General features: G+C 42.6%; 1 protein-coding gene across 1 annotated transcript in view; it reads left to right on the top strand.

The window, feature by feature from the left end:
• Positions 1–12,158, top strand: part of UST (uronyl 2-sulfotransferase) — a 287,768-nt gene that overhangs the window by 171,217 nt on the left and 104,393 nt on the right. Inside the window, exon 4 of the mRNA XM_046670131.1 lies at positions 6,332–6,411. Within this exon, the coding sequence (XP_046526087.1) occupies positions 6,332–6,411 (80 nt within the window). The remainder of the gene's footprint in view (positions 1–6,331; positions 6,412–12,158) is intronic.

Genomic DNA, 12,158 nt, shown 5'->3' with positions numbered 1-12,158 from the left:
GGCATGGACTTCTTGCCCGAGCTACCCCTTATTTGGCTTTGATGTGTTAAAAACATGTCTGTTCCCTCATTTAAAACATTCTGCAAAATTATAGGACGTCTCATTGTTCAGGAGTGACAAGAATTCAGACCAGAGTAGGGTTGGCACTCTGTCAATTACTGCTGACAGGCGTTTCCCAAAGAAGTCAGGAGCGAAGTCTTTTATTAACTAGCTGTGTTGGTGGAACTGCAGGTAAAGGTTTTCTGCTTTACCATCCCAGCCAGTTAGATTGAAAGGAAAAGATTAGAAACTGCTTCCTGGCATAGCTTCTGCATTATAAATTCTGTTTGATTCTTGCTTTTTTTTTCCAACCTCAATTCTGTCTCATGTTCAGATGCTCTGTGATGTAACTTCTCCCTTTAGGTACATTCCATTACATAGTTATCTTTCTTTCTTTCTTTTTTTAGTATTTTAAATTCATTCTCATTCTTGTTATAATATATACTCTTTTCTCACCTAGAACTTTTTCTTTTTTTTAGCTTGCAGATGTACATAGTAATATATTTCAAATTCTGTGCAGATTACATCATGTTCACCATCCAAAAACTAGTTATAGTGCATCCCCTCACATGTGAGCCTCATCACCCCTTTTGTCCTCCCCCCTCCCCCCTTCCCCTGTGGTAACCACCAATCCAGCTCCATTGCTATGTGTTTGTTTGACATTGTTTTTATCTTCTACTTATGAGTGAGATCATACGGTATTTGACTTTCTCCCTCTGACTTATTTCACTCAGCATAATACCCTCAAGGTCCATCCATGTTGTCACAAAAGCCCGGATTTCATCATTTCTTATGGCTGAGTAGTAGTCCATTGTGTATATACACCACATCTTCTTTATCCATTCGCCCCTTGTTGGGCACCTAGGTTGCTTCCAAGTCTTGGCTATTGTGAATAATGCTGAGATGAACATAGGGATGCAAGTATCTTTATGCCTTTGTGTTTTCAAGTTCTTTGGATAAATACTCAGCAGTGGAATAGCTGGATCATATGGTAGATCTATTCTTAATTTTCTGAGGATACTCCATACTCTTTCCATAGTGGCTGCACCAGTTTGCACTCCCATCAGCAGTGTACGAGGGTTCCCTTCTCTCCACATCCTCTCCAATACTTGTTGTTTCCTGTCTTGTTAATTATAGCCATTCTGACAGGAGTGAGGGGATATCTCATTGTAGTTTTGATTTGCATTTCCCTGACAGCTAATGATTTTGAGCATATTTCATGTACCTGTTGGCCATCTGTATATCTTCTTTGGAGAATTCTCTGTTCAGATCTTTTGCCCATTTTTTAATTGGGTGGTTGGTTTTTTTGTTGTTGAGCTGTATGAGTTCTTTGTATATTTTGGATATTAACCCCTTATCAGATATATGGTTTGTAAATATCTTCTCCCAATTGTTAGGTTGTCTTTTCGTTTTGTTGATGGTTTCCTTTGCTGTGCAGAAACTTTTTAGTTTGATGTAGTCCCATTTGTTCATTTTTTCTTTTGTTTCCCTTGCCCAGTCAGACATGATACTTGAAAATACGCTGCTCAGACCGATGTCAAAGAGCGTACTGCCTATGTTTTCTTCTAGAAGTTTCAGGGTTTCAGGTCTTACATTCAAGCCTTTAATCCATTTTGAGTTGATTTTTGTACATCCACCTACAGCTTTTAAGAAATATTCTCTCTGATATTGTAATCCTTTTATTTTTTATTCTTTTTCATGCTTTTCCACCTGTGATAACTTTCAATTTTTCAGCACATCACAGGAAAGGTAGCAAATTTATATTCCCATAAACTCTCTTTAGTCTCTGAGTTATCTTGCTAACTGACCCGTTCCTCCCATTTTTAGAGGTTGTATGGTTGTATATAGATCAAAAGCAGTGGGAGTGCTGAGGGGACTGCAGCTCAGGGATAAAGAGCAGGATTTTCGGTGTCAGACAGACTTAGATTTGAATCCTGGCTCCACATTTTTCTAGCGAGGAGACCTTAAACAATCTGTGTACCCTTTCTGTGCATCAACCTGTAAAGTCTGGATAATAATACTTAACTGATGGAGTCACGTGAGGATGAAATGATAGCGTGTGCATAAAGAGCTTCCAGATATGATGTGTAGCCCAGAAACCACTCAGAAGAGGATAGTGTGTCTCGTGCTGTTCTGTCCTAGATGTTGTAACATTGAAACTCGTAGCTCCACGGGACCCCAGGGTAATGAAGGTACAGATCTGTCCCAGAGACGCTAAATTCATTGCCTATATGATAATTGTCTTCAGTGAACTGAAGTGAATGAATACGTTTCTTGACTCCAAAAAAAATTTCTAAAGGGCATAAATTTCTCCATGGCATCAACAATTCTGGAGTGTATGTTCTGTGCAGGTTCCTGGGCTGGGCTGTCTGGGGGGCTAAATAAAACTTGGCCCCATCCCACAAGGAGCTTACAATCTGGTTCGAAGCTAGTGCACAAACTCAGCTATAATCTAAGGTAAAAAATGCATGTCCTGGATATCCTCAAAGTGTCGTGGGAAGTCAAAGAAGGCAACATCATTTCTAGCCAATGATGTCCAAAACCAAAGCACATCCCCTCAAGTCTGCAGCCAGATTTGGTCCTCCTGCAGCGTTCCCCATCTCCACGAATGGGTACCACCAAGTGTTCAGTTATCCCAGCCAGGGCTCTGAGGAGGAAGCCCTCTTGACCTCTCTCTCCCTCCCCTCTGCTGCCAGCTGGCCACAAGGCTCAGCAGATACTCCCTCCTAACCCTCCCCAAACCTTTCCAGCTGTCTTCACTTCCATTGTCTTCGTTCAATGGTTCTCAAACTTCTATGACTTAGAATCTCCTGGAGGGCTTGTTAAAACACGGATCGCTGGGCCCTACCCCTAGAGTTTCCTCTAATTCGGTAGGTCTGGGCTGGGGCCTGAGAATATGCAGTTCTAACAAGTCCCAGTTGCTGCTGCTGCTGCTGGTCTGAGGATCACAGCAAGAAGCGCTGTGCTCACGGGATTCTTGCCCTGTCCTTCTAGCTAAGCTTTCTGTCTCCAGTCCTTACCTTCCTCACATTCTCCAACCTGATCTCAGATCTGAAAAAAAGCATCCTTTCTGCCTAGGGATTGCCCATAGGATAAAAGTCAGAATCCCTCATGTGGCCTGCAGGGCCCTCAAGTGCCCAGCTCCTGCCTTCCGCTCTAGTCTCCTCTACTGCCTCGCTGATCCCATGCCCGACGTCTGGCACACGGAACTCCTGGTGGCTTTAATATCCATGTCGTTTCGTGTTTTGTCCTTTGTGTCTGCTGTTCAGTCTCTGCAATGCTGTGAGTCCCTTTCTTCACTGCTTAACTCCCATGGGTCCTTGCAAACCCCTCAGGAATGCCTCCTTGGGGAAGCGTTACCCCCCATCTGCAGGCAGGGTAGGTGCCTCACGTCTGTGCCTTCAACTCCTTGGTGGTTATCATGTGATGGTACCTGCCTGCTCATCCACTTTGCCCACAAGACTCTGAGCTTCCTGAGAGTAAGACCCAAATCTTCTATCTAGCCACTACCCCAAGCAGTACATTGCCTGACACAGACTTGGAGATCAATGGATGTTGAATGAAAGGAGAGATCCAGGAAGCCTACTTGGAGGAAATAGGCATTCTAGCCAGATGTAAAGGGTAGTTAGGATTTGGACTTGCAGGGAGAAGAGGAAGAATGTTCCAGAAGAGGAAGCTTGAGCCTGAGCTTGGACGTGATCAGGCTTGGACACAGTGTAAGGAAGGAACAAAGAGGGGTCTAGTTCAACTGGCCACAGGATGTGTGGTCTTGAGAGCCACGTGAGGGAGACAGTAAAGGTAGAATTAATGTGAGTCAGGAAGGGGTTGAAGATGGACATCCAGGAAAGACCCAGATCAAACACGAGACTATGGAGAGCATGGTTAACCAGAAGCAGGCTCTCTAGAGACGGAGTAAGCCAGATAAGGAGTAAAGATGTACAAGGATCAAGAGTGTGGTTTGGCCATGGTGGATTTGGGGATGCCATGTGGACACATTTTACTCTCTTGTTATCATGTATCTTCCCGTTCATCTTATTCCTGTGTTGATCTCCTAGTGAATGCTCAATACATGTTGAATGAATGAATGAATGATGAATGAATGTATGCAGCAGAATCAGCATAAAGGCCAGCAGTATCCTGCATGAGCCAAAGAAAGGAAGGAGAGGTAGTTTCCATGATGATTTTAGGTAGTGTCATTGTTGCCCATAATGCCACCCATGAGAATAAGACCCAAGCAAGAGAAAAGGCAAGCGGACGCCAGCAACTATGGGAGGACCAGGAGGGGGAGCTCAGGTGACGGGCAGCAGGGGTTCAGGAGACCAGTGCTTGGGACTGGAAATGGGGAAAGACAGCATTTGTGAAGATGATCCAATGACATCTTGAACATAACGCCTCAGGTCTTGTGGTACTCCGTCAGTGGTTTTACGGTTTGGTGTGCAGTGACAGAACGTACGAGAGCTGAAATGTGCTCTCTGACTTCTCTGTGCTAATGCAATAAACATGAGCATTAGCACCTTTATTCTGTGTTTAAAGATACGTCTAGAAAGAGTTATACATTGTCATCATGAATCCACTTTTACTCGGGAAAGAGACAGCTTTATGACTATTGTGACACTGTTCTCAAAATCTAATCACTGCTGTTCTTCCATTAAATTAACACACTGACATGTGTTTAGAGAATGTAATATAATGTGAAATATGTGAAAGAAATGGTTTTTCTTCTGCCCTGTTTTTCCGGTCTTTTTATACAATATCAGCGGGCTTTCTCATATGACTCTTATATATGCAGAGAAATATCCAAATAAAAATAATCTAGAGATTAAAGCGTTAAATGGCCTTTATAGCAAACTTACACACAGTAAAGAGTTATGTTTCTAAGCAGACATCCTCAGAAATCAGGTACTTTTGGTTGTGCTTCCAAATCTAATTCTGATGGTAGAATATTTTTGGTAGCAAAAATCAAAATTTACCATGTGGTCAAGCAGGAAATTTTATTACCAAAAACAGACACTGGGACATGCAGCGGGGGGATGTGGACTGTAAACGGTAGATAAAGAGTCAGGATTCAATTTCCTTTTGTGCCCAAGCTTGGGGACAGGCAGACCCATTATTTGCCTCTACCTGCCGCTGACAAACAGGAGCACAGAGTGATGACTGCGAGCCATTTACTTTTAAAATTCAATTTCATTTCTTCAAACAATCCATGTGAGCATGAATGCCTAATTAAAGGTGTTAGGTGTGGACTTCCTAGCGGAACAATCTATGAAGCGTGTACCAGTTGGAGTTAATTCATTCAACAGATATTTATGGAGCACTTACGTGTGTCAGACATGAGGCATCGAGGCAGACCAGGTTTTCTGTCCTGCTGGAGACAAACCTGGACTTTCAGACTCTGATTTTATTGTTGTTGTTGCTACTGTGGTTAAGACGTGAATGACTGTTTTTGTTTCCAGCCCTCGACTTGAAGGGTTGCATAAAACATGAAATGCGGCACTTCTGGTGTACATCCAAAGTAGCGATTTTGAAAAATTCCACTGTGTGTCAGTTTTGATGGGGCCAATTAGAAAATCCAGGGAAAGTGGAATTCAGGAAGTCAGGCAGTCCTAAGAATGCTTGGAATTTCTAACAGATTTTACTAAACATTTTCTCTATGATGACATGTCCAGAAGACCATAAACATTAGTTTATCCTAATATAAACTACTTTTTGCCCTGCTGATAACTGCAAATAAATAATTCAGATGACCACCCACCAAAAAACCAAAAGTTTTGGGGGATTTGTGTGTTTCCTATGAAATACCTGCTTTGTAAGATTTTTATAATCAAAGAGAAAAATAATGAGGTATTACCTTATTTTATTCTCACTTTTAAATTCTGCAGAACTACTTTCGAATATGGCAGTATAGCCCAGTAATATCATTATGGAAATATAAAATAATGATTGATCTCTTGTCTTGGTTTGACTTTAAAGGAAGGGATTAAAGGCATTTTCTGGCTTGCATTTGAGTTTAGCAACACCATTGACTTCTCCAGTGAAAATTAATCTGTCACATTGTTTTCATGGTAGCAATCAACTAAATTAAAAACAGGACTATAAATTTGGACAGCACTGTTGTATTCAGAAAAAAAAACCTTATGTAAAGTTCGTAAATATGTTGCACGAAGCACAGCTGTTTGGCCTTGGTCCAAGAAGTAATAAGTGAGGAATAAAGGAGGTGGGAAGATAACCTTTAGCTTAATATAGTTTCGTAAATTAGATCCTATGTATGCTAATTTTGTACTTTTTTTAATAGATGGAACTGATTAAAAATATAAGTACCGCCGAACAGCCTTATTTATTCACTCGACATGTTCATTTCCTCAACTTCTCAAGGTAAGATACTTTCCAGTCTAATGGTTCTTTCATTTCTTTTCAGTATTTAGACTCCTTCTAATGGACAGTTGCTTTAAAATCTACCTTCATTTTCAAGGTAGTATAATTGCCCTTGAAAAGACTTTTTTAATCCATCTATTTTTGCTGTGGAAGGATCAAAGTTTGAAACATTTGGACAAAAGCTGCATTTATTTCTAGAATACTAATCTTAACTGTTACAAAAACTTGAAATTATTTTTAGTGAGAAGCCATTGGACCTGATAGTTCCAAAAAAAAAAGTCAGGTTTTGTATTGAAACAAATAAATGAGAAGGCAAGAGATGAGTATTTTAACAGAAATATTTCATTGCACATTTTTGTACACTTTGAACCTGCTCAGGACTCTGGGAATAACTTAGTGGTGAAGTAATATATATTTTATGGGATCCAAAATGCTAGTACCAACCTCTTTGCTCATCTTTTTAATACTGCATGTGATTATTCTAAGGCTTACTTGTTTGGTGCTGGTGGGGTACTTTAGAAACATGTTTTTTGTCATCTGCAGGGACCTTCTGATAATAATGTTAATCTTGGAATTTAGGTTTTCAGCCCCCCACCTGTTAAGTTTCTATCTGCAAGTTCTGGGCATTCTCTCCCCCAGTGACCCGTTCTCCAAGGTCCTCTTGTGTCTCGGCTTTACCACAAGCCGCCAGCTCTCAGATTCCTCCTCTCCCCAGGCTGGCCCGTGTCTGAGCTCACAGCTGGCATCAGCTGGCAGGGCACTGGGCCCAGGGGCAGATCCGCTCACCAGGCCGGGACCTGCGCCTGCCTCATCAGCCCTCTAACTGGCACTCCCCTCACTCTTTTTCCCATGGGGACAATAGGACCTCACATGTCCACAGGAGAGCACTGGAGCATCCTGCCAGCTCGTGCTGACCTCACGGCCTCTGAAGGCCAGGCGCCCAGGGAGGCCCTGACACTCGCTGCTCCTGAGTTTGCACCAGCAGGCACGGCTGTCCTGCCCCACCCAGGATGCCTAACAGTCTGCTGGGCTGGGAGAAGGTTTTAGCTTTCAAAGACTTCCCTGCTGGGCAGCAGGCCCTTTGCAAATTAAATGTAAAGAGAATGAGATTCAGCAAAGCCAGTTATGAAGCAGCAAAGAGGAGTTGCTGCCTTATCTTTGAAAGCAAGCTTCCCCGGCAGTTCCCCAGGCCTGCCTGATGACTGGAGTCCCTAAGATGGTGAGTAAGACACCTGCAAGTTATCCTCAGTGTCCAAGGGCCGTGGCACTAAGAGTTCAAGTGCATTTCCAACCACGTTTATAAAGGGGCTTGTTACTGGATTTTCAGGGGTATGTGGCCTGCCTCTCACTTCCAGTCGGCCAAGAACATCTAACTGGACGTAATTAGATAAGGAGGACTTGTTAGCTGTTTCAGGCCCTGCATTTTATGACTTGTAGACAGCAGAGCAGGCCCGCTGGTCCTTGCTTTTCTCATGAACCTCCTTCTGCGTCACCCCTCACATCCTCAAACCTCATTCATACAACTCTTCTTGCTTCAAGGTCAAATCTTTACAACGAAAACAAATTGCAATGCAACAAATATTGATAATTAACTCAAGACAGTGTAAAACTCTAGTGACAAGCCGAAGCCGATATCTTGATTAGATCAGCCGAGCTGGGCACAGCGTGGTGACCATATTTTATCATGGGCTCCACCATCAAATATGTGTCCAAGAGTTCAATCTGGCTTGACTTAATTCTGAAAGAAAAAAAGTTGATAAACACCTTTTAGAAGACAACACACCTGCAGAAAACAGTGTTGACCTGGCTGTCAGGACCTCGGCCTAGCTCTTGCTGTTTTCTCCACCCTCCGTTCCATTTTCTTCAATTAAACGTGTTTTTATTGAGGACCCTCTATCTTCTGTACACTGTGCTAGGACTGGGGCCTCTGCAGTCAGTAGTGGATGTTTTCCTTGCCTTTGGGGAGCTGTAAGTTCTTCCTCCTTTAAGGAAGGAGTGACAACAGAGTGTGATGACCTTGAGGAGAGAGTCACAGGGTCTCCCTCATGGGAAGTGGGAGGCAAGATCCTCTCTCTGGGAAGAGGAAATCTGGGAGGCATTCCAGAGCAGGAGCAGTGGCTGCTGGGTGTGAAGGATGGGTCAGCTTTAGAGAGATGAATGAGAAGGGCACTGGCTGCCCAGGGGCCAGTGTGAGCAAAAGCTGGATGCAGAGAGGGACCAAAAGGAATCCAGGAAATGGAGCCAGAGGGTGTGCACGGCAGGAATGGAAGGACGGTCAGGAGTTTCAGGCTGGAAGAAGTATGGACCAGCCTGATGGGCTTCACTCTTTTAAGAAGCTCATGCTAGGGGCTGGCACCTTGGCTGAGTGGTTAAGTTCGTGTGCTCCACTTTGGTGGCCCAGGGTTCGCAGGTTCAGATCCTGGGCATGGACCTACACACCACTCATCAGGCCGTGCTGTGTCAGCATCCCACATACAAAATGGAGGAAGATTGGCACAGATGTTAGCTCAGCGACAGCCTTCCTCAAGGAAAAAAAGAGCAAGATTGGTGACAGATGTTAGCTCAGGGCCAATCTTCTTCACCAAAAAACAAAAGCTCATGCTGACTGTGAGAGCAATCTTACATCTCTTCCCACCTGCCATGTGCAAGGCCTGGGGCCTTGGGTTCAAACCCTCCATAGATGGGAACAGAATGACAAATTGAACTTTAATACATCCCAAGACTATAGTTACACTCATTGAACACAGAAAGTTACAGAATCAGATTTCTTTTGAAGAGAATAGCTTTATTTAAGGAAAATTTTTTAAGTACAGATGGCAACTTTGGGCATATCGAGAAAGCCCCAAAATATACAAGTAACAGAGAAAAACAACTAAGATGGGACTTGCTAAGAGGGCTTTCACTACTTTTAAAAATGAGTTCTGTATTTTGAGTGATAAGCATGGGGATAATTAAGCTGCTCTTAAAAACCTACCCTGAACCAGCCCTGGTGGCCTGGTGGTTAAGATTTGGTGCTCTCACCATGGTGGCCTGGATTTGTTTCCCAGTTGCGGACCATGCCACCCATCTGTCAATTGTCACACTGTGGCGGCAGCTCACATAGAAAATTAAGCCAACAACTAGAATACACAGCCATGCACTGAAGCTTTAAAAAAAAAAAAAAAGAAGAAAAGGAAAGAAACCTACGCTGATCATTGCTGACAGGCAGATGGTTGGCTTGTCTTGGCATAATGAAGTGACTAATAAAAGAATTGATACTGCAACCTAATATTCTCTGTTAATATTTTATTTCTCATCTTCCTTATATTCGTAACATGCAGCAAGCTCCTTGCTGGTGAGCAGACTATCAGAATTAAAGTCTAGCCTCTCTCCCCCCACCTTCTTTGTGCACACACATCTTCTGAACTTGTGAAGTGTATGGCATTATACCAAAATGAATTGATTGCCCTTTATTGCTTTTTCCTGTTAAGTATGGCGTTCTTGAAATTCAGACACTGAGGGATGTGAAATGCTATCCTGTGAGTGTTTGGTGATTCAATAGCTGACATTTCTTTTATTCATCATCTAGGCATCTTGCTCTGGTCCTTCTTTTCCCTTTTTCTAGAGTTAGAAGGAACCGTTTTGCCATATCCAGTTTTGTTAATTCAATCACGGAAAGCAATAGCATCAGACCAGTCTGATGTTTTTCTGGTTCCATCAGGGACGGTTTCCTGCCAGAAGAGAGAAACACAACAAGCTCGGCAGAAATTTCAGGCTTCACTTTGAGTTTGTAAGGTTTTTGACTATCTTCTCTTTCACACAGTTTTTGAACTGCCTGAAAGCTCAGGCCAGACAAATGCTTTTCACCCAAACTACCTAGAGAATTGAGTCAAAATAGTCTTGGCTTAAAAGATGCTACTTTTTGTGGTGGTGTGGAGATAGGATTTTTAATATTTGCACACCGTGGTTTCATGTGTCTCTTCCCAGTTGTCGAAGCAACCTAAAGAGTTACAATGTTTGAAAAAGTTCAACTTCCCGACATCAACAGTATCTCTTTATGGATGTCTTACATGGACACCCTGGAAAGACTGTTACAGACAGTTCGTTTCCCACCCCTAACTTTTTGTTTGTTTATTAAGGGTTTCTTTCTGAGGGGACCATAATTCTTTTTCCCATCTACAATTCCTCTCAACCCCCAACTTGAGTCTTGCAGGGAAAGCATTGTCAAGTTTTGTGTCAGAGCACAGGTCTTTCAAAATAGTCCAAGCGATTTATAAGGTAGCAATACGCTAAATAATTTCAAACCACAGTCTTCTCTCAGTATCTGCAGGGATTGGGTCCAGGACCCCCTGCAGGGACCCAAATCCATGCATGCTCAAGTCCCTTAGTTGGCCCTCAGCATCCTCGGGTTGCGCATCCGCTCATACGGAGGGCCGGCTGTACCGCTTGCTTTCTCCCTCAGGACCTTTGCTTCCGTTTCTCTTTCCTCATTTATCTCAGATGGTGGCTCCAATGCCAGCCCTAACCTGCAAAACAAACCTTTTAAAAATAAATCAGTCACTGAAGAAGCAGACAGAGTGGATGGCCTTTTGGTCACTCTCTCTCTTCCCTTCAGGGGACTGTCCCTTACTGATGAGAAAAAGGCTGCCCCCTGATGGCATTTTTTTAACAAAACAAAGCAGGTCTTGCCAACTCCATAATTCAGTCAGGTTTCCACGTCTTACTTCTAAATGCTGACTCTGTTTTTATTCTCATTAGGAAAGTGACCCGTTTTAATTCTGTACCCAGCACATCTTTTGTCATGGTGACAGAAGCCTCGGACTTTGAAGTGAGCATCAAAACAAAAATTGATATTGGCGGTTATTAAACTGCTTTCTTTTCCATGATGGCCTTTCTCTCGCTTCAAAGTGTCTCCTCCCTCCTGACAAGGATACAAGCTGGGCCTCTGGCCTTGGGGTACTTTTCCTCTTTTAATATAGATAACAGCACGAGGATACCTCCACTTTCAGGCCAGAGGTGGAAAAGAAGATATGTGTGCTGTAGAACAGAAATTACCAGGGGCCAGGAGAGGGGAAAAGGGGTTTACTGTTTAATGGGCACAGAGTTTCAGTCTGGGTTGATGAGAAAGTTCTGGAGAGGGATAGTGGAGAAAGTCACACAACAATGTGAATGTACTTAATTCTACTGAATTGTTCACTTAAAAATGGTGAAAAAGGTAAATTTTATGTTATATATGTTTACCACAATTAAAAGAAAAGGTATACTTTCAAAAACTGTTTCCAGTCATAGAAAACTCTACTATAGTAGGAAGACAGAACAGTCTTACTTCCCCAGAATAATTCTGATCTTCAGTCTTATTATTTAATATGTGCAGTAATATTCCAGGAAGAAATATCGTCAGCAATTTGATGAAAATATACCTAAAATTCTTCCCCACGTGCTTTGTGTAGCTGTTAATGGCTTGATTGGCTGAGTAGCAGTGTGGGGCAGATGTTGAAGAAAATGCTCAGAATGAGATATTTAGAAATGCATCCAAAAGATGAGAACCGTGCAGGTTTTAGTCTAGAGAATTGTATGCTCCTTTGAATCTTCATCTTCTCATCAAAGAAACAAAAATGGAAAGAATATGATACATTTGCAAAGGGTCAGAAGGAGAACCACAGGGGTCATTAAAGAGTTGGTAAATATGACCTGTGAACAAATGTCAAAGAAATTTGACATTTGGAAATTGGAAATATCTGCTCTTTTAGGATGACTTACAAGAGAGC

Source organism: Equus quagga, chromosome 8 (assembly GCF_021613505.1).
Source record: "Equus quagga isolate Etosha38 chromosome 8, UCLA_HA_Equagga_1.0, whole genome shotgun sequence".
In the NCBI taxonomy this organism is placed as follows: Eukaryota; Metazoa; Chordata; class Mammalia; order Perissodactyla; family Equidae; genus Equus; species Equus quagga.
This window is presented reverse-complemented; position numbering and strand designations above follow the sequence as displayed.